The sequence below is a fragment of the Lepidothrix coronata genome, unplaced genomic scaffold (assembly GCF_001604755.1).
Source record: "Lepidothrix coronata isolate B3197 unplaced genomic scaffold, Lepidothrix_coronata-1.0 Scaffold29, whole genome shotgun sequence".
Taxonomy (NCBI): Eukaryota; Metazoa; Chordata; class Aves; order Passeriformes; family Pipridae; genus Lepidothrix; species Lepidothrix coronata.
In genome coordinates, this window is record NW_016690209.1 from 438,399 (window position 1) to 461,816 (window position 23,418).

Sequence of the window (23,418 nt, forward strand, 5' to 3'; positions counted from 1 at the left end):
ACACACATAACTACCCTATGACCTACACCGAGGAACAGCCCTGGCACTTGGAGAAGCTTAAATCCACTGAGGCAGGGGTGTGAAAACACAGCTGGGCCCAGCAGCTTCTGCTCCTGCAGTAAATCCCTTTGCCTCTCCACACACTTCTCTACCCTTAAAGTCTTTAGAAGTGAAATCATGAGTTCTCCTTCTCATTGCAGTTCTTTTTTGGCACTAAAATTCCCTCTGAGGCAAGGACAGTTTGGCATATTTTCCCTGTCTGCCCATCAAGCTCTTAAAAAATTAAGTTATTAATCATCTAAACATTCACCTCTGCTGCACTGAGACTTTCTGGCCAGAAAGCCCCATAGGTGGTTATTTCAAATAGGAGTCTGCTTCCATTGAAGACTTTTGAATTTAAAAAAAAAATCTGAAGTATGGACAAATGCACCTTGTGATAATTACTGACTAGCACTGTATTTTTAAAGCAGTCAGCTGACCTTCCAGTTTATATTTCACTAATTTGCTTACGTGGTAAAAAACAACCAAACCCCCCCCTCCCCAAACCCCACATTCATCATATAGTTTATCTGAGGTCTCCACTACAGCAAAGCACTGCTTGCAAGAAGGAAGAGAAGTTTTCAGTAAAATTGTTTTGCAACAGATGTAACGATGGAAAAAGTTAGTAACTGGGAGTGTTCTCTGCTTCCGAGTCTCGCCGTTGCTATTAGTGCTGGTCTTCAGGGTGTAGCTTTCCTCTTGGGCTTCTGTGTTTGCTTTACGTATTGCTTTCCTCTTCCTTTTGGTCAGGAGCTTTTTTACGATCTGGCAAAATAATACTGAGCAGCAGCACCGAATCTGCAGGACAAAATGAGCCTTTGCCTTAAATATCCCAGAGACAAATGGAGGTAAGTAGAAATGAAACAAATGGATCAAGCTGTTTGGGCTGGGGAATTGCTGTCAGTTCTCTAGTCGGGTGCTACTAACAATTAGTACACTGGATTTGGTTTGGGTCTTTCCCCCCCCATTTGATTGCAGTGTTGAGAATTTAACTGAAGTCTGGCATGGAAATATACTGGAGTTGTAATTGCATCCAGGCCTTTGGTAGGGATTATGGAGTTGGTTGGGACAGAAACCCTTTGAGCAGGGTTTTCTGGGCCTTCATGGCAGACCTTAAACACATTTTCCCTCCTCCTTTTCCCTCATCTTGCAGAGTGTCTCTGTGTTTCTGATTCACTGTGTAGAGTGTATCTACTCAGAGCATTTACTCTGTTCCTATTATCTCCTTGTACTTCATATATAATACAGAGGTTGTATTTGCTCAGCTGTATTGAATCCTGTTATAAAAGCAGGGTGCAGAGGGCAGGTTCTGGATGCACAGTGAATCTCTGTAACTAATAAAATATAGCACCTGCTCTGCTGGAAGTATCAATGTGAAGACAGAGTTGACAGGGTAAGGGATCCCACTTCATAATCCTGTAATACTGATACAAATTTGATGGTACTGGCATAACAGGGATGCTCAGAGAACTAAGCTGGACTTTGAGATAAATTGAAAACGGTTTCTTTAAAGGAAAATTACTCAGTACAGGATTTGATGACGTGCAGGTCTTTTACTCATAGGGTGTCATACCTGGCAGTTAGTGGATGAAAAGAGTCTTGTTTATTGTGTTGTACAATAGCAATGAATATTTCAGTTTAGAGAAGAAAGGGTGTGCATGTCCAAATGAGACTCCACATGTGAGTCAAGAATAGGCAAAAAACAAGACTAAATATTCTTGACACTTCTTTCTGTTTTCTAAGTTATCTTTTAAGAACCTTCAGATTTACTGAGATGGAGGGTTTTTTCTGTACTATTCAATGAGTATTTCTAATATCAAACTTTAAGTTACATTAGTTTTGCAAGCACACTTATGGTATGTTTTTGGTCTCCAACTGCATTATCATGGGGTTTGGAGCCAGGTTTCTAAACTTGACTGCCAAAAAAGAAAACATTGTTATCTACTGTTTGCTGATAATTCAATCTTATGCCTATTTATGGGTTTTCTAGGAAAATATTGATAGTGAACAATTGCAGGTGAGAGACATCAAAGTTAGTTCATATTTGAAACACAATGAACATTTTCCCAATATATTTTGTAGAATCAACAAACTTTTTAGATTAGTTTCATCTTTTGTTCACACAGACACTATGCTCCTTCATGTTGTGAAGTACCAGAGAGCAGAGTTATGTTTTGGTGCATGAAGGATATGTAACTTCTGAGAGGACCTGAACTCAGCAGGGGTGTTAGAGGGGCACAACCTCGAACTGGGGATATCTGAATTAACTTTCTGTTGGTCACGTTGCCTCTGGCTTCTCCCTCCTGTGTGATCTCCTCTCTCATGCAGACCCCAAGTTCCTTGGGGCAGGGGCCTTCCCTGACTGAGTGTTCATACAGTGTTTGCAAGTGTCTTCCTCTTATTTATGTGGCAGCATAGTATGGATAACAAATCCACTGGCTTTATTCATCACTTTTCATAGCAAAAAGTTCTGTAAAGATGATGGAAGATTTTACATGTCAGTACCAGACCTCAAAGTATGACTGTCTGTCCACTGTGTTCATGCAAACACTGAGTTTAGCTGCCTTTACGTTTGCAAACCCATGCCCAGAGAGCTGAGTCACTCTGCAAAGCAGCAGCTATGGCTCCTTCAGACATTTGCTTTTCCAAAGTATATCCTCCCTCATCCACCAAGGCCTCTAGGACACTTCTTGCTGCAGAAATTTACTTTTCACACAGGCAGTCACACTTCCAAGCTACCAGGCTGGTAACAAGAGAAGGGAGGGAAAGTCCTGTGTCAGGAACAAATCCAGAAGACAGACCAGGCTTAAGGTTATAACCTCGAACCACTGATACAGAAAAACAAAAAATAGCCTGTACAGTTATTTTCACAGCCTGATTTTAAACTCTCTTATTTCAGTGAGTATTTCTACTGGCTTTTCAGATTCTTTTTGCACAGCTTGAAGTGCTCTCCACAACCTGTGTGAAATCTGAAGGGGCAGGTTTTGGACACATGGAAATAAACTGCTGCAGTCATCAAAGACACATTGAGGTACTTGAGGAGTAGAAGCAGTCACCCCTTCTCCCCTGAGCTCTCAGCTAGAGCACAGACCTGGGAGTTCTGCTGGGAGCAGACCATACAAATTTCCCTACTACTGAGTCATTCTATCTGACTATTCATTAGTTATTCTAGATTATTCTAATAGACATTCTACTCTAAAATAAAAATAAAAAGCAGAATCATGCTAATTATAGAATCCAGAGACTAAGAAAAATAGCATGTGAAGAAGGGAACACACAAAAATATCCTCCTGTAAAATAAAAATGTGCTGGGGGTCAGTGGAGAGTAAAGAGAAAGAAACACTAGAGCAGTCAACTAGAAAAGAAAGGCCAACATAATACTTGATAGTCACAGGAAGATCAAAAATAAAATGAAACTACTTTTAAACCTCTCAGTTGGAATAGGCTGCAGAAGAGCCAACTAGTCACAAAGAAAGCTGTCAGAACAGGCAAATTTAAACAGGAGGTATCGTAAAAACAGGGAAAAATTATTTCTATAAGTAATATCTGGAATGTCAGAAAGTAAAACACTTTTGAAAGAAAAACATTGGGAACAGCCAAAAACTGAATTCCCATCCAGTGTTCTACAACTGCTGCTGGAGATTTGACAGCCATTTCAATCATTTCTCAAGCTCATTTAAAAAACAAACAAAAAAAAGTCTTGCTTTTCCATCCCCTCAATTAGAGAAATATCATCACATCTTTTTATGTTAAGAGTTAATTGATGAATGTCATGTCAAATATCACTGCCTCTGCCTTTGACAGGAATCAAAGCAGACACTTTGAAAAGCAAGTGTCTTTGAACTGCTAATTACACTTAACGAAGAAAGTGTTTCACTTGTTATCTCTTAATGAATTTTTTGCTTTTGTCTAGAAGGTTTTTCTTTCACCTTATTTCTGGACAGCATAAAGCTATGTTGAAATCAACTGTAATCTATTTATTTCTGATTATACTATGATGTTTTAAAAAGTGGGGAAAATGTCCAATGTTTCTTGCATATTCAAAGCTTCTGGTGATTTGTTGAGAAATACTGGCAAAGGTAACCCTTTGATAGATATGTTTCTCTTTTGGATACATGCTATTAAAAAGTATTTAGCTCAATTTCTCTACCCCCAGGAATTTCTCCTCCTAGTTTCTTCTTCCTTAACTCTCTCTTTGGGGGCTTATTCTGAGAGGAATTTAAAATACCCAGAGAAAAGCTACACTCAACCAAATCTACTCAAACAAGAGCATTTGCAAACAGGAGGATAAGTCATAGGGAGAAAAAGACAAGTGGTAGGCCAGTAATTTGGCAATGTCTCTAATTCCACCACATTCAAGTATTTTGCACAAAGTTCAAAAAAGAAAAAATCAAAAACCAGCAAAACTCTAACAACAAACACTCAGAGTGCAGTGCAACCCCTCAGAGCCTCAAATCTTTTGACTTACATCCTTCTCTGATCTTAAGGCCTCTTAAGTGATGCCAAAAAGTGAAACTATAGAAGTCCTGGATTAGGAAGCAGGTGGTATATATATGTCTGCTCTGCTGGGAGAAGGGAGTTCTGATCTGCCAGAGAAGCAACTATTTTGTGCAGTCAACATCAAGATACATCTTTCAAATTAGGAAGCTTCAGTCTATGAAAATGTTGGAATATGAGGCTATGAAGAAAGTACAGCTAATTAGAGAGCTGCTGGTAAGTCAGGAATTGATGGTAAAACCTGCAGTACCTGATATGCATAAACAAGTTTTATACTGTTACTCTCCATCACTGGAATTGTGGATTTCCTCAGTGCTAACCAAAGCAGAAATTTTTTTAAAAAATTTTAATATTCTCTGATTTATATTCCATGAGTTGAAAAAGGGAATTCGAGCTTTATGCCATCTCCTCAGACTGCATAAGAGTGTAAGCTCAGGAGGGTTGACTCTCATTTTCCTTAAAACTACTTTGAAAAAGCTTTACACATACAGGCTGAACAAAAATGACAGTCAGGCCTGTTAAGTAGTTTACAATTGCTCCTTTCCACTGCCAGTTTGTCCCACATATTCCTGTGAAGTATGCAATCTTGGAAAAATGCTTAAAACATATAAACAGGAGAATTCAGTAACACCCAAAAGTCAATTGCTCTTCATCAGTAAATAAGAGGGCATTCAGAGACACTGTCACGCAGCAGAGCCTGGGATTAGCTCTGAATTGCCTCTTCTGTGAAAACTTCTTCCTGCTGTTTCCTCTCATCCATTTACAAACATTCTTCCTTTCCACCCACTTACAGTCCCTGCAAGGTTGTTTAGGATTTCAGCTAATTTGACTGGGAATTAGATGTGGACATTACGTATTAAAAGAAAATTTAAATCCATAACGTGCCATTCATATCCTTACATGTTTCCGTCACCCTGGCACTGACTGGTGTGAATTCTATGAGGGTGCCAGTTTCACAGCACTGGTAGGATGTGAGGTTGCAGGAAGTGATTTGGTGCCATTCCCAGTAGGTCCTGGGGAGAAGTCACTGGACCTGAAGTGCGGAACGGGTTCTCCAAGGAAACATCCGGAAACCCTCTGCCAATGACTGTGGCATTGAGTCTTTTGTGTGGCACTTTTACCCCTTCCATAAAAATATGCTCAAGGATAAAAAGCAAAAGGGAAAAAAGAGGATGAACCAAACACAGAGTTCAGTCCATTTTTACTTTATGCCTTGGGAAGGCAAAGAAAACACTGAGCAGCCTCAATGAAATCAATAATAGGGCACCATGCAGGAGCTGCTCAGTGTGTGCCTAATCCCATTTGTTACAATTAAGGTTTTAAAGGTTACTGCATAAGTACATTAGACCAAAGATCCCATCTAGGCAAAATTCATCTATGCACATTACCAAAACAACAACCTTACAGGCTAACGTTAGCATGTACTTTCCATTTTCCAATCCTGAGATTCTCATTTCCCGAAAGGATCAGCCTGTTTCTTTGAAGGTTTAGTAAACCACACAGCAGATGTGTTGTACATCAGATTAACACAGAGAGAAGCTACTAGCTGAACAGTTGTATTTTTCATGAAGCACATCTTTTACTTTATATCTAGTGGTGAGTAATTCTGGAATCTCCACCACTGATGATTTCGGAAAACAGGTTAAATAAAGCAGAGAGAAGTGGTTGCAAGTAAAGCTGAACCTGCCACAGGGCAGCAGATGGACCAAGAGACCTTTAGGGGGCCTTCCAGTCTCTCTTTTCTATGATTTCTTTGATTTAAGGCTTCTAGTTGACAAATAAGATAAGTGATGGGGGATGGCTTAGATAAGGCCAATTGGGAGCGTTTTGCTTGCATTTCCTGAGCAGTTATCCAGCTTTGGAGGAGTGCTAGCACGCTCCATGCACAGCCAGTTGAAATCTTTCCCAGTAAAGACAGGTTGTGCATGCAAACATTAACCATTTGACAGCTTTTTTAGAAAATACCCAGTTGCCTACTTAGCCTGTAATACTGTTTGAGTGACACATATTCCTCCATTGCATTAGTATTCCTATCACAATATGAACTTTTAAATGAGGGAGTGGACTTCATCTATATAGTTGGAGGCAGAAGTTCTAAAAACTAGAATAAAAAATGTCAGTTCCTGACCCTATCCTCCAGCTGAGCCCCAAGAACTCTGGTCTCTTATGAGAGGCTGGTATCAGCGTGTTCAAGCTTGAGCCAGGTTAATGCAGCTAACCCCAAATTTCTGACTGTGTCCTGGCCCTGCCTGTCTGCAGACTAATGAGCTCACTGATTTCAGGTGTGGAGGCTGCTTGGAAATGATGCAGCACTTGTCTGTGTTACTGGTAGCACTGGAAAAAGGAGCAAAGGGCCAGAGAGGTAACACCTTCCATTCTGCTCTCACCTGGGTGGAATCAGTCACACCACCAGGTTCCACTGACTTCATTGAGAGTTTCCCTGAATCCTGTCTATTGCATGTGCATTTATTATGTTCGGGAGTTTTGCTAAGAGATTGAAAGTCCTGGATTTAGAGCTGTCTATCACAAAGTAAACAGTCCCAAAAACATGTGTATATTTGAGCAACAAGAGCCAGGTCCTCGTCTGGCAAGGGAACTTTCATCTCCCCGCAGCAGTCTTTCTCCAATTTACAGTCTCAGGTGTACACAGGGGAAACTCAAGATTTATCTGAGTCAGAATACATCTGAATTTTAGTTCTTTCACTGCTGAGAAATATGTACAGTTGCTCCCATTATTTCAGAAGTATTTGTTTGTTGGAGTTTTTTTAACTTCACCCACCCCCTGGTCTCCTTTTAATTTATTTTTTTAAAAAAAGGCTCTTTTGGAGCTTAGGAGTCATAATGAACAAAAATCTGTGAATGCAACTCAGTTCATATCCACGTGTTGAGTCAGAGATTCCTCTTGAGTATGTGTAGGAGTCAAATCATGTCCTTGTAAGGGGATTGGCAGTACCTTTGGAAATATCTGTCCTCTTTCTCAGTTTGCAATCATGAGCTGTACTTTCAGGTCTTTTTTTTTTTATAAAAGCAAATAAACATTTTATCTGTAGGAATCAGATATTGTTTCGGTAACCATCCCTGTATCTGTGTGCAGCTGCATAGGATGGGAAAGATATGTTGTATTGTCTGAGTCTTAAACTATTCAAATTCATGGTACCATTAAGGAGATCCTTTTCTGTCTCTCTCTCTCTCATCTTTTACTCAATCCCAAGCAAAACCTAACAGGTGGTTCCCACAGTTCTCTGTCATCCATCATGCCTCTGCTCTTTTATCAAACCTGTGCAGCATTTTCAAAATCAACGCTTACATTTTGTCAGTTATTATGAAACAGTTTTTCATTGCTCTAAATCTCTTGATCTGGAGGATGCCTGAGCTGATGAGAACCAAACCATTTCAGGCACTGATGGCTCAGCCATGACACACACACACTACCCTCCTGGGAGCCCTTGCTGGCAGCGCCAGCCCGTGGCTGATTCCTCCAACACACCCTCAGCTCTATCACTGCTCACTTTGAAGAGCTCACTTTGTTTTTCCCCCCTGTATTAATAAGGTGAACCCTGTTACACGTTCTGTTAAGCCATGAGTACAACAGCAGCACAACCCAGTACATCCCAGTATACAGCCACTGATCCCAATCTAAAGGCAAAGCAGTGCTCAGGCAGGACAGGCCTTCAGGTTTTGATGGCTGTTTGTGTTCTCGGGTTTCGGTAAGAAAAAAACATTTGGAACAACTTACAATTGGCTTTTGTGGATTCAGATAAATATCTGAGTGAATTTGTTGAGGAAAACAAACTGCCACGCTGAACAGCTGGAGGTTTAGCCATCCCCAGAGCAAAGTCCATCAAACCCTGAGATGTGGCAAACTGCCAGACAGCTGCATGTGTGTCATTTTGATGGTCACACAGGAATGTCCTCAGGGCAGGAGGGGATTAATGATAAATCTCTGAAACCCCAAAAGCCTCATTTTTGAGCTTTGCATGGCAGTATATTTCTTCTCCCATTTTCACTTTGTTCTTAAAGCTTCACTCTTCATTTAAACCCTCTAAGGAAACTCCTTGCAAGATAGATGTACATTATCCTTTCAGGAGAAACAGAATCTCTGTCAGAAAAATAAATACTGAAATCTGTTTAGTTATGCCCCTCATGTGTACATCTCTCTCTCATCTTCTCTAAATATTAGTTCAGAAACCAGCTTTCATTTATAGCAGTTTCATTGCCATAATCCAGATAGTATGGATTATTTCTGTAGTGATGCTCCAATGCTAATTTGCAAGAGTGGAAGGAAATTTGCTATCCTAACAAATTACTTTTGTCCTTGAATGAAATAGACAGCAAAGAAAGGGCCTCTGGCTAAGTGAAAACACAAGATAGAGATCCATAATGTTCTATATTTGAAGCCTAGTGTTGGAGATGTTAATAATATTCAATTTAACTCCTAGAAAATTAAAACTAAAGCTTTATACTCATTTCCAAGCAGAAATCTACTTCAAAATAGCCTGACTTGGTGTTTTGAAAGATGTCAAAGATTACCTCTTCATAATGACCAGGGAGATATGGATCCAAATAGTGATGTCTGGGTATTTATACAAATGGTTTTTCTCAGAGCTGCCCATCACAGCTAACTTTGTCCAGTACACATGAAGCTTATTAAACCACAAACACCCTTCAGTTAATCTGAATCTGTCCATGAAAATGGATGGAATGAGGCCTAAACCCAAGTCGAGCAGTCTTACATTAGACTTGAAAGCCAAGTCTTGTGTGAGATACAAGATTTGGTGGACACTGTTCTTAACTACAATTGCACACAATACACCAACCAGTCTAGACACGATTTCTACATTGCCCTCCTCCTTCTCTAAAGGAGGGGTTTAGTGCTAAAACTGTGGCTGTAAAAGTTTTAGTTTCATTCATCAGGTTTGATACAGGCACAGGGCACAGTCACCGTGGTTCACATTCCTTACCTGTGGTTTACCCCTATTCAGTCCAGCCCCAGCTGATGTTTGTGAAGATGACAAAGACTATCCCACCTCACACAGCTTACATTCCAGACCAACCAGCAGCACGCTGCCTTACACTATCTCATGAAGCTAGGGGTGCTTAGTCAGAGCTGTATTGATCCTCCATGGCTGCCAGAAGGAAGGTGAAAGTAGGAAAAAACTCCTATAGAACAGTAAAGAACTTAAGAATTGAGTTTCTCTTCAGACCATGGTGTGACAACAGTGCCATTCAGCCAGGCTGTACAGTGGCTAACCAGTGGGGGCACTGGGTGCAGGACCAGGGACATGGAGACAGGACAGCTGGATGACTCAGCTCTGCCAAGGCTTGATGTGCAGCTTGGATAGTCAGGACCAAACAAGCTCTCCTCTGCCTGTAAGCCTCAGAGCCCAATGAGCAGATTTAGGCCAAAGTGAGAAAGCAGCATCTGCCAAAGTATTTGCAAGAACTGTTGAGAGTTCTGTACAAATATTATTCGTGGGGAACAAAAAGCGATTTGTATCTAACAACTGGCTCTCAGTAGAGTCACCTTCAGACTACTCAGGCACGGTCCTGCTTAATCTGCCTGCATTTCCAGAGCACTGATCACTATGTATCTTTGTATCATGGCCATCCATCACACCACCAGTTTCTCATCTAAATACTGCCAGCAGCACTGTGAGCAGCCCAGTGCTGACACTCCCTCCTTCTCCCTCTGCATCTTATTATTGAAGTTGCTGCTGGCAAAGAAAAGGAAAGTGGTTGTGTCCACAGTGACTTTAGCAGATCTGTCAGCTTAATCAATGCTGATCCTTTCCCCCTCAGCCCCACTTCTCCTTTTTGAGGCAGCTGAAGATCCATATAGATTCCATACGAATGCACTACTGTGCCCAGCTATACAGAAATCCTGCTTGTTTTCCATGAAACCTTTGGTACCCTGACTGTCTCCATCTCCACATGCTATGACCCTCTTGGACACTCAAGGTCCCCCAAGCAGAGCCATTGCCAGGGCTCCCAGAGGCCATGCTTCTCCTGGTCAGCAGGAGCATCTCTGGCAGCAGGCAGGCAGAGCAAGGAGCCCATCTTCTCTCTTCAGGCTACCCATCGCAGGGGAAACAGGATTCCAACAGCACTAAAGGCAGAACAGGGGACCAGAGAGGTGGGGTGCTTTGACTGAGACCATTCTGCAACCAAAGAAACTTGTTGAAAGGTTTTTCCAAAACCTTGGAAGCTAGGATGTTTGTAAATATTCCCTAATCTTTTCCATTGCAACAAAACGTGCTTTTTCAGTTTGAAAAGGAGCAGCCAAGCCTCCAGTAGCAATGGAGCCCCATTCAGCTTGCTCATTCCACTGGGTCATTACGGAGCAACAGTGTGGTCTGTAAAGGAGAACAGAGCTGCAGATGATAATTCCTAATGTGAACTGCAGAGGATTCACCATGAGGGGATCTTCCTGGACTCCAGGTGCCCCATTAAGTCAGGCACAACTGGCAGACACGTGTGAGTAGAGAGCAGCTGTATTTGGTAATACAGTTGTAAAGAATAAGTTATAGAGGCAGCTTCTTTGGTATTTTTATTTCTGTGGGGTTTCAATGTTTTTTTTAAAGACAGTTTTCAGAAATAGGTATTATATTTTCTTCCTCTTCAGGTCACCAGGCTGACACACCAAATCATGATGTGCCTTGGTTGATACAGTAGGTCAGTCAGCTGGAACTAGATTTCACATAACAAAGCATCAATAATGTAATTGGAGAGGAAGCATCACAGCTAAGATACACGATCTTGGAAAATTAGCATTCCAAAAATTTCAGCATCCATAATCCTCCCTCTCTGTCTTGTGTCTTGCACATTTAGTGTGTGGTTGCTTGCACACCCTCATCTCTCTCTCACTGTGCCTCTACCACTTGTCAGCTCATAGCAGTTCTCAGCCTACTATCAATATCACTCTCCCTTGTTGTCATCTGACATTCCCTACAGTTGTCTGGAAGGGGAAACCCTGAGTGCAGTTGATCATTGTCATTCAGCCACAGGATCTGAAAAGGAAGTGCAGATCAGTTGCTTTGCCTCCTGGTCTCTCCTCCATCTAGCACAGAGCCAAGGCACAGCAAGTGTCAGGGACAGGAGGGATGACACTCAGGGGCTCAGCACACCCAAAATTTCTCTTTTCTGCAGTTTTTCCCATCACAACATAGATGTGGCCTCACAGTACAGAGGTGTTCATTGTACTGATAATAGTAGGGTTGTTACCTATAAACTTTCTTCTACTGTGTCTCCATCGCTTCTCTGACATCACCTTCCTTGCAAAACAGTCAAGGAAAATTTTAGTACCATGTTATTGCACAAGGGTTTCCCTAAGACTCTGAGGGTCAGAGAAAGAAAGGTTTGTTTGTTTCTTCCCATGATGAAATAATGCCCTCCAAGCAGCACTACAGCACTAGCAGGTTACTGCATTTCAGGAGGAGTAATTCCATCTGGTCGATATTCCCACCAGCACAGCTGTGGAGAGCTGGTGGTTCAGCATCTCTAGATCACACAGTGATATGAACCTAATCAACTCTCTGTCTCAGTTTTCAAATCTCATTGAAAACCATATCTTGTCTCCCCTGTCAGTAACGCTTAATTTTCCTCTTCCACTGAGCTATTATTCAATTCACTGGCAGTAGCTGGCACTGAGAGGCAACACAGTTCATAGGACTGACCTGGGGCCACAGCCCAGAGCTGTAGGACTCTGATCTGAACAGTCCTACAAGCTTTGGACAAAGCACTGTGCCTCTGTTTCCTCATCTTTGACATAAGAGTAATGTTTCTGCTGCCAAGGGAGGCTGGAATAATTATACTTCAGAAATATTCAATGCTAAACACTTATACCAGTCTATTTATCATGTTTACAGAGTAATGGCTTGCAGGAATAAGAGACTTGAGAATAGCCCTGTAGTTACAGGGTTGGGCTGGAGTACAGGAGATCTGACCTCTGTTCCTGGCTCTTAGATGACAGGACAGACCCTAGGCAAGGTCTGGGCTTCAAACCTCCACCTTTAGAAAGGAAAATACAACTTTCCCCTCTATGGAGGCTAAATCATTCCTATTTGTGAGTTTGCAAAGATAAGCTACTGTCACCTTTTAAGTTAATTGCAACTTGTACAGTTCTAATATGAATTTAGTTTATAAACAAAGGACAAGAAGCAATAACTGCAGCTTGGAGAGGCTTTGCAACACTCAGTCAATGTCTGTTTTCTTGTATTTAATGAAATCTTGCACATCAGAATTAATTTAATGACGGAAATATCTCTCACAGACAATGCTGACTTCAATAGTCATTCATGACATTGAGCAAGACAGCTATTACTTGTGTCCCTTTCACTAAAAAGAAGGAGAGCACCATCAGATCTAATATCTACTAAAAAATCAAACCAGACTGCTTACAGTCTGGAAAACCAGCTGACGTGCTTTGTGGATTTCCCTGTTAACGTAGTTTCCAGAAAAGCATCTCTACCACAGTTCACAGAGTTAAAGTCACGCCACACCTGGTCTCCCACGGAAGTTTTGAAGGAGGATTCAGAAACCCACCAGGTATGATTAATGCCAAGTGGTGTGTGCAGGCAGAGCCCATTTTGCTGCCTCCCACTACCCAGCCCACCTGCTGCCCACCAGCTGCTCCAGCCTGCCCGTGAAACTCTTGCTCCGCTTCTTTCAGTGTTTCCTGAGGAAACGCTCAAACAGGTCATCTGCTCTTTAAGCAATTAATGGAGTCTGTGAAGCACCCAGTGAGCAGGGCTCTGCAAGGCCCCTAATTTGCAGCAGCTCACACCCTGTGACACACATACGCTCTGCCCTTATGGCCAGGAGGGGACCAATGGCTGCAAATCAAATGCTGTGGAGTTACACTGACACACACCAGCTGGCTTGTTGCCCTTACCAATTTTCATAGGTCTTGATCTCATACACACTCATATTGATTTATTAGCATCAGTGAAGTTACTCTCAGAACTGGCCCCTCTGCGGACCAGAGCCCAGGCCTGCACAGAACATGCTTCTTTTTGCAGTTATGTGACTTCCTCTCCCGAGAATACCTTCCTGCAGCCCTCTTCATCCTCCCTGTAGACCAATATTTTAGGCTTAGATTGGTTTTTCCCGATAGGTTAAGAAAAGCAGCAGTAGCAAATATGCTCATTTGAGGATACCAGCTAGATGATGGAAAGGAAAACTTTGGTTAATGCAGAATGCTCTTTGGAGACATAGTTGTGACAAGAATATGGGATTAATCCATCTCTCTTTTCCCAGAAAATGTCAACCAACCACAGACCTCAGTTTTTTTTAGTCAATGAAGCTAATCAGGGATTGAGAACCAAAATTTTATCAGTTTTATTTTTTTGAGAGTTGGAAACAGAGATAAATCCTTCCCTGCAGCAAGCTGCTCTCAAGAGCAAGAAAGAAGGCTCCAAATGGTGCTGCTCAAGTAGGAGAGCAAGCAACAGTCTCAAGCACATTCCTGATCTTTCCAAAGCATGCACAGTCTTATTCATGAGTATTAATGATAAATTTGTTAGTTGATATGCTTTAATAAATATGCTAGTCCTGCTTGGTTCCCCACGCCACTTCCTGCTGGAATATGAGGATCTGATTAAAAAACGAGGAGTTTGCAGATCTGCGTGATGCTGCTGCTGATCACATGAGAGTAAGGTAAATTGCACCTTCTCCTTCAGTAACCACAGCTCAGTGCTGTGACCACACCACCTTCACCCTGTCCTAGGGCCTCTGTGGCCAAAAGCCCTTGGTGGAGGTGGCAAGAAGCTGCCCAAAGCACCCAGGGAGACTGATTAATGTTTCAGCAATGGCTGCAGGAGTAAGAAACGTTCCTTGCTTATTTGGGTTGGTGACCAGCACATTAGGAACCAGCAAGTGAAAATACGATGACCATTATGAGCACTGACACCTAAAGGCACTGCCTTCCAGCTTGCCAGGCACAGGGAGGCCTGTGATGAATTAGCTTGCTGGCTTGATGGTGGTAGGACACAGTGAAAATACTAAGTTGTATGAATACTTTTGTACAAAGCATAACTACAGCTTGTGTAGCTTGAAAGTAATGGGAGAGGAAGGAAGGAAAAACAGGGTGAAAGAAAGCAACTGGTTGTAAGGAAAGCACAAAATGCAAGGTGTCCTGTGGCAGGGCAGCAGCGAGGGACTTGTCTCACTTGTGAAAATTACTTCCATTCTCCTTTCTCTCTGTATATGTCTCTATTGCCTGTTTGTCCATTTTTATGCCAGGACTGTCTTCTGGTACATACTTACACATTTTTCAGGGGTCCTCTGCAAAGGGAATATGAACATAAGATGCACTTCCTAAATGCCAGAGTAACACCATTAGTGACACTGGCCACCACCCTCGGGGCAGGGCTGTCCCTGGCATCCGCCGCCTCTAGGTGCTGCTCTACTACCAGCTATGGATTTCCCGGGGAGAAAAACGGGAAAGGCATGGCAGCAAGTTCCTCATGTTGCAGGAGGAAACTGCAGCAGTTCTGGATCACCAGAAAGTGCCTTTTTCTTTTTGAAGTATCGTGTTCATTCTTGTGTAAACCAGCGCACCAGGCACAGTTATCCATCCACATCTCCTGCAGGGATTGCGGCAGAAGGAATAAGCCTGAGCATTGCCTTCTGCATCACATTTTGTCTGAGCGACAGCTGTAGTTTAGCTTTTCACACAAAGGAAAAAGAATAGGTTAAACTGAGCTAGTGGCATTGTCGAGATAGGAGTTAACATTGCCAGGTCAAGAGCAAGGACACAAGTGATTTGTCACAGAGAGCAATAATGCACAGGGGGCTGATGCTTTCAGGCATTAGCAAATTAGCATTTTGCCTAATTAGATATTGATCACTATCACAAACCGTGTCATGACCACCATAAGCTTACCACAATGTGATGGAAAATTAGAACATGTACCAGAAAGCATATTAATTCCTTCTCCTCCAGGAACTTTACTCAGACATTTAGCCAATTTGCAAGTCTTACCCTGCTGTTTCCTAAATGAGTGACAAATATTCCCTTGTTTCCCAAGGGCAACTTCACAGTTTTCAACACCATAATATGATTTTCACCTTGCATTAAGGTAAGGTGGTGTTCCTCCTTCCCTGATGCCCAAGGAACACAAATTTAGGGTGGTCAACACCCACCTGATCCCATGCCAGCTGCGACAACTGCGGAAGGTAATTTTGTCTCACTGCCAGAACAGAGATGCTGTATTAACCACGTCTTCCTGAGTGTATCCCATGCTGTGCAAGACATAGCATGAATTCTTTGTGGCCAGATGAACCTTAACACAATCCCACCACTTTGCTGTGAGCATTGGAACAGCAAATAACAGACCTGCCTGTCCTTGGGTAATAAGAACTATCAAAGTTCACGTTGCATCCCTGATGGCACATGTACACTTATATAAGGGGTTTATTACTATACGTAATGCAGGGAGAAAGAAGCAAGAAGATTGTAGATCTTAGAAGTTTACCCTGGTTCAGCTGGCCTGCAGGACCTCTCTGAAAGTGCCCACAGGAGACTGTATTTCCTTTGAAATATTAATCTTAGCTTAGGGCAAGGATGGTGCATATCAGGCACAAACCTTGGAGAACAGCTCTACAATTTTTCCATCTGGCAACTCTCCCCTCAACAAATGAATTTAAGACATATATGTGATCTCTGGTGGCTGTTGCATGCTGAAATGTGAGGGTTATATGATGCTGCTCATAGAATGGGAAGGTTTCAGGCATGCTGTGACAATTAGTTGGGTGGCAGAGACCAATGGTGGGGTGGAGTGATGGGAGAAATTGGAAGGTGTTTTTCTGGAGCATTTAATTTCATATGAGATGAATCATGTTTCATTTCCAACACATGATCCTAAGAGATACAGGAAGCATATACCTCAGGGAAGGGAAAGCCTTTTTTAAGCTTGGGATGTTTAATTGTTGCCACTTCTGTGTATAGAAAATAATCCCTGGCAGGAACCACACAGACACTTCTCAGCTGTAGCTGCAGGGCCCAAGCAATCCAGTGGGAATATATGGAATATGGTGCTTGAAAAATAGCAGGGAGCAGAGGTACTTTACAACCTATACCACAGCCTGTGCCATCTACCTGACAAAGCAGTGGACAGCTTCCCTGCACCTGCTGGAGAACGAAGATCCCCTATTTCTCATTTCTCTGTAAATTGATAATATGCTCCAAGTCACTTATGGAGTTGTGACAAAAGCTGAGCACTGGGAGCAGGTACCTGCGTTCTCTCTTGGTGCCTGAGCTCGGACACTGTTTGGGAGCTGGCACTTTGCTGCACACAGATCCCTGCCTGCTCCCACAACCTGCACACGACCGTCACAGCAGACTGAGCCTTCAGTGTTGAGCGGTTCCCACACAAAAGTGCATTTTGCAGCACTTTCCCTCCAGCCTAATTCAGAGCCATGCTGTTACCCTGCCTTTGCCGGCCCCCTCATTCCTATGCCGTTTCATATAGCCTATGGCAAACATCCCATTTGTGTGAACACACAGCCTCCAGGCAAAACTGTCAGCAAAGTGCAGCTTCCCCGGTGCTAAGCAGGGAAAGGCATCTGGGGAATTCTGACCTGATGCCAAAGGTCTTAATGCCTTTGGAGACATAACCCCCTACAATATCCTGCTGTCCCTAGATGGGCATCACTGCACTGACTGACCCAGCTGCCATCTTTGTCCAGGCACAAGGCAGGTCCTGGTGAATAGATGGACAGGTTTTCCAAACATTATGTTGTATAGAATCAATTTTGACTTCTTACCTACCAACCAAATCCTCACACTTCCCCCTGTGTGCACATGCACATGCCACAGCTTCTTTGCACAGGGAACTGGAATGTTATTTCTAATTTTTATGGTATTTGTTGATGTTGCTGCAGGCATTTGGGGTTGAGCAAAGAGGAGAGAAGGCAGTTTATGCTTTTCAATACTGTAGTAGGATGTGTCTGTGAGCATGTTCTGCATCTAAGGCAGCAAGCATTACTGATATCTGTTTTTGTTGCTGCTGGTTTTTTTTCTGGAAAAGAATGTGTACCAAACCCTATCTTCTTCAGCATTACAGGCATTATCTCTTGCCCTGTCTTGCAGTACCTCCTGTAATTAGCTTTTACATTAGAGCTCAGGAGTCCATTTTCTATGTCAGACAATGCCTCAGCAAATTTTGGCTAAAGATTGAGGACTGGTATCTGTGGGAATTGAGCCAGAAATTATAGTAGAAACACAATTTTTATTTTTCACTGAATTATATCTTAACAAATGTCAGTGGGTGTGATAATTACTTGCTGGATGAAATATATTTTTTTAATCATATAATTTGTTCCACAACACTGTTTCTGGTATTTTCTCCAAAGGTTGATTTATTAGTGACACCTCACAAGCTGAGAAACTAGGGCTTTTCCCTTCCAGTCTTTAACAGGGATGAAGTGCTATGTTTGGGGTTCCTAACTGAGACTCACTGTAAGCTTCCCTAAAATACAGATACAATTATCTGCTTTTATTGCAGCAGATGCTCTTGTAAGACCTCCCGTGACTCTCTGTTACTTGTGGCCAAAGATTGCCGTGAGCTACACAGTGCTATCAGAGGCAAGGGCTGTTGAGCAAGCCCAGGCTGTCCTGTTCCAAGTGTCAGTGGAATCCCACCACTTCACACTGATGGCTGAGAACTGACCTGGTGGGAATCCAGCAAAGCAGAACCTGCTCGTAGCACAGTGCAGCTTCACCGTAGCTGGAAAGCACTTCCAGTCAGAAGAACAGTCACTGCTAAAAATGGATTCAGGTCAGCTTTTTCAGTGCTTTCTCCTAGGCAGGACAATCAGCAATTTGTCCTAGGCTGGGAGCGTACTTTCTCTGCCCAGTGTGGACAGGTTGCTGCCTTAATCGAGTCCCCTCATTTCACACATGTCACACCTGTCTTTCTGACCCCTTTCCTCTCTGCATTCTCCTCTCAGCTTTACTTTCTATTTAGTTGATCCTTAAAATCCTTCTCAACATAAAAATCTAACAGTTGCCACCATGACAGGGTGATGTCTATGTACATCTCAGTCAGAGGCAGCTGCATCCTGCTTTACTTTTTTTCCCCCCTTCCCTCCCTCTTTCTCTCCTCTTTCCCCCTCTCTGCAACTGTCTGTAGCCTTACAGAGGTTCAGTTCAGCAGAACTAGGGAAAAAAGATCAAATACACATAAGTTATGAATTATTACAGTAGGTGAGACATATATTAATATGGCAGATTCCTGATTTTCCGAGGACAGAGACTATATTCAACATGGGGAGGAACCTTCACTGTGGACATGCAGGAGATCTGGGTATCCATCATAGGCTTTTTAGGCTCTCAGAGGCAGTTAGGGTCTAGCACTAAGTGTGCTTGCTGGCCCAATCTGTTAACACTGATGTAAACCAGACACTGTGCCACCTCTCAGTCACAGATATTTTCTGTCAAATGCCTGAGATTCAAACATATGTAATATGGGGGCTGGTTATGCTTCAGCATGTTTTCTAACAAATTATTTCTTAGAAATGAAGCACTAAACAAATGGGAATTATAATGAAACAAGACAACAATGATAGTACCATTGTATGTATCTGGAGTAATGATGGGGCTAGATCAGATAATGAAGGTGTAAAATGGATAAACATTGGCATCTCTAATACCCATAATAAATTCTAGGACATTGAAAAACTGCATGATATCAACAAATAACCGTTCATAGCAATAATGATAACAACCTCATAGAAAAAACTATATTTAGAATGCTAGTCATTAAAGGAAAGTGTTCCAAAATGCAGAAACCACTACAGGACCACATAAAATGGATATATGCAACATGGAAAATAATCAGAGTGATTCTCCTGCTTGTCCTTAGCTTCTTGGCTTACATTGCATCTCACAAAGCACCTTTTGCTCTTTAGTTTTCATTGTTGCAAGTGCAGCGGGGGTGACAACTGCTAAAGAAAAGAGTGACTTTAATCCCCATGGCTTTAGCATTAAAAAATTTTCTGCAGATCCCTCTACCTGACAGGCAGGAAACTTTGTTATAGCAAAACATTTTATGCTGGTTAAAAGTCACCACGTTTATAATGACGGGGGGAAAGGAAAAGGATGGTCTGTGCCGGAGTTGCAGGGAAGGATGTGGAGCACTGTGAATGGGAATGGAATTGCTGCTGGTTTGCCCAGTTTGCCCTCTCTCACCCAACACAATGTGCCCTGCAATGGAAGCAGCAGAGGTGACAGGACAGAAAACTGTGGTGAGGATGCTTTGGGGTGGCAGGGCAGGGCTCTGAGAGCTGCACCCGCCTCTACTGCAGCACTGCTCGGATCACAATTCCAGCCCACTGGTTCAGAGAGAAAGGGATGGATATATCTTTCTTAACCATCCAATCCTCACTTCAGAGTTCACAGTTAGGCCAAAATTAAACCAACAAATCTGCTGAGGTCCAACAGCCCCAAATTTAGCAATATATTGTAATAAGCCATAACAGCTCTGCAGAGTCCCTCTGGATGTCACTGGGGATAAAGAGCAAAGGAGTGAAACCAGATATCTGTCAGCATTAGCAGACTAATAACAATGTCTCACAGAAGGCAGGGCTGTGACTTATCCCTCTCCTTCAGAACTTCCTCATCATTTTGCAGCAAGGGAACTGAGGCACAGTAACTGTGTTTGTAAAAGAGATTCCTTTAACCATAAGATCATACTGCAGGAACAGCTGCCCCTGTAAGAGGGCAGCCCAGCTTAATACCCTGAAACCAGACGCAGCCACAGAGAGGTTTCATCAGCCCACTCCTCCTCAAAGAGTAGTCAAAATATACCCTGCTGTCAAGTCAGGCTTAGCTTCACAGCAGATGTGGTATGTTTGCAAGTGATAGTCATTCCTGTCATATATTGAAATTAATTTCTCAGACAAAAATCTGCTTTATTGGAAATGAAAATGAGCAGCAGACCCATCAACACAAGCACAAGTGTGTGGCCAGCAGGACAGCAACAACATTTGTGATAAAGCAGCCTTTTCCACTGTTCCCTTCCTCCCCATATGATAATTTAGTTATGGTGCCATTTTTCCAAGACAGCTAAGTGCACATATTTTTCTCTTTCGAGTTGACTGCTGCAGAGTGGCTACACTTGAGAAAATTAGTTTTTATCATTTTAATAATCTAATTTTCATAAACCTTTTAACGCAAAAACAAAAACTACTTAACGCACAGCAAGATAATTAATATTGAAAATAGACTCTGCAGGGGAACTGTAGTACCTGCTGCCTTACATTAGGCTCCCAGAATAATGAATTAGCCAGGAGCTTTAAGTAAGTTTGTAGGAACAGTATAAACAGCACCAACACAGACACCACTTCCACTTGCCTTAGATAAATCACACAAAGAAGCTACTTAATATGTTGGTAGCCTGGCTTTGAGAATAACTTCATCAGTGTCCCTGCTGGAGCCGCAGTGACTCTTAAAAACCAAAATTGTTCATTTTCAAAATTATCACTTTAGTGTTGACAGCAAAAAATGTAATGGTTTACATGGCCTGAAGAAGGGAATTTGCCTTTTCCCCTCACCCCACCAAAACATAATTGAGTGAGAGAAGGGTTTGCAGCTGGAACTTGGAATGGGTCAGAGTAGCTCCGCTCTGCTCCCCACCCCCAGGACAGCACCTTTTCGGCTTGACCAGGGGCCCAGGATGAGGATTTCTGCTGCCCTAAGGGAGTGGTGAAGATAGATATTCCCTTTCCTGGCAAACAGCAAGTTCGTTTTTGGGTTCTTTTTAATAGAGTGTGGGGAGAGATAGCAACTAATCCTTTCTGCAGGACACATCTACCCCTAAGCAATGTCACATAACTCATTAATGCTGAGAACCAGGCACTACCAGCAGAGACTGAAAGGATCTCTAAACGCCAAAATAATGTGTGCACTTATAGAGCACTTAACATCTTCATGGTACTATACAAATAATTACTAATTATTTAAGGAAGTAATTATTGACAGAGAGAGGTTTGTTGCTTTTCCAGAGCACATGCATTGAGTGTATTCCAGGGATCCTTTGAAGGACTCTGATGAATTTGCTAGTACTGCTGCCTGCTCTGGGGAGTTAATGCCTGGTGTTTTGCGGTGGGAGCCCACCTTCAGCTTGCCTGGCTCATGGGAGGACGCTCAGCTCAGCAGGACCCAATGAAAGAGGTCCCTGTCCTGACCCAGGCCCTGTGCCCATAATTCACAAGGGACCATCTCCAGATTTGACCCCTCCAATCTCTGTGGCAATCAGGGATGCACAGTCTGCATGGCTAATAAATGTGTGCAAAAAGTTTGTTATCTGCCACAGTTACAGTCACCTCACAAGGGACTGCTCAAAGATGTGAGGTTAAAATCTTGTACTGAAATAGGAAATGGTGGGAAGGGAATCAAACAAGAATACAGATTCACTTAAAACTCAGCAGGGAATGATAAGGATAAAAAAAGAAATCATAGTGAATTAATGCTGTCAAAGGGTTTAAAGGGAATATGAAAGACACTTATTATATGAGTACAGGTGGAAGACAAGCAAAAAAACCTAGACAGGAGATATGCTCATTAATTAGTAAACAAAGGTGAGCATGAAAAGAATAATGACTAGAATCTATCTTTAATGAGACCGATAAAAGAAACGTGAACAATTCAGAAATTAGGAAAAGCCAATAAAATATCTTTTCTTAATAGCATGTGAGAAAATACTTCAAGGAAAATGAGCCTATACGTAAATCAGCTGATATAGATGAGCCCAAGCTATTGGGGGAAGTGGTGAAAATTCCATGCTGCATGTAATTATTTCCCCTAGTTTGTGATCAGCAGACTAAGAGCTGACTAAAGAAAAGTGTATACAGACACTCAAAATGAGCAATATTATTCCAAAACACTTTTTTATGAATATCTACCTTATACCCTTTCTAACCTAATCAGCATTGCTTTAGAATGTGGTGAAGGTGAGGAGTACAAAGGCCAGTAGCACAGCCTGGCCTGTCAAAAGTCCCTGCAGTGGTCCCTGGGTGGCTGAGTCCCTCATGGCAATGGCCACTGCTGCCAGCAGCTTGTTGCTAAACCTGTGGTGAGACTCTAGGCAGGAGGTCCCCATCCTGGCCAGGCACAATGCCACCATAGAGAGAGCCTGGGAATGATACTGGCAGGGAGCAGGATGCTTTGCAGATGGTGCTGAGGCAGATGTACCAGCACACGGCTTTCTGGGGTATCTTGGGTGACCTTGCCACAACAGAAGAGCTGTTGCTGAGCTTTCAGCGGGTGGAGGGACCACAAGCCCTGGCTGCAGCCCTCCAGGAGAGAAATTGTGCCCCAGGTTGCTGTAAAAGATCCCAACACTTTGGGACAGAAACCACAGCTCTGCCTGGGCTTCCATTGGTACAATAATGACAGAAGTACCAACTATCTGAGCCCACAGTGTAGGGTTAACATAATTCAGCCCCCCAAAAACCTCTCTTTTAGAGGTTTTGATACATCAAGCTACCTCAGAGACAACTCTGGGCATGGGTGTTTGGTGCCTCACAGTTCTTTCCAGCAGCGTGAAGCCTCCAGCAAGAATAAATCTCACCAGACAAACTTGATTGCTTTTCTGATAGAAACACAAAATTAAAGGATGAAGGGAATGCTGGAGCTCTAATATATTTGCATTTGAGCAGTGCATTTGATACTGTGCCTCATGAAATCTTTCTAGAAAAATTAATTTAAATCAGCTTGAAGATGAACACTGTCTTCTTAATTGAAAACAGGCTGGAAGGCTATAAAGAGAGATAGACATTGAGTGGTAAAGCATGGAGTTGAAGATGAGGAGACTGCAGAAGAACCACAAAGCTTACTCTTTATAATTTATATTTAATATTTTCACTGTTCATCTAGAAATG

The 23,418-nt window shown here is 42.5% G+C and overlaps 1 protein-coding gene across 3 annotated transcripts in view; it reads left to right on the forward strand.

The window, feature by feature from the left end:
- The first annotated feature begins 615 nt into the window (after nucleotides 1–615).
- LOC108495283 (calcium-activated potassium channel subunit beta-2) overlaps nucleotides 616–23,418 on the forward strand; it is a 142,714-nt gene continuing 119,911 nt past the window's right edge. Inside the window, exon 1 of one of the 3 annotated variants that reach the window (XM_017810838.1) lies at nucleotides 616–887. In XM_017810838.1, coding sequence (XP_017666327.1) covers nucleotides 850–887 — 38 coding nt within the window. In that variant the 5' untranslated portion in view covers nucleotides 616–849. Of the gene's footprint in view, nucleotides 888–6,877; nucleotides 6,899–23,418 lie in introns of those variants that run through there. The other 2 variants (XM_017810834.1, XM_017810841.1) reach the window with 2 other exon arrangements.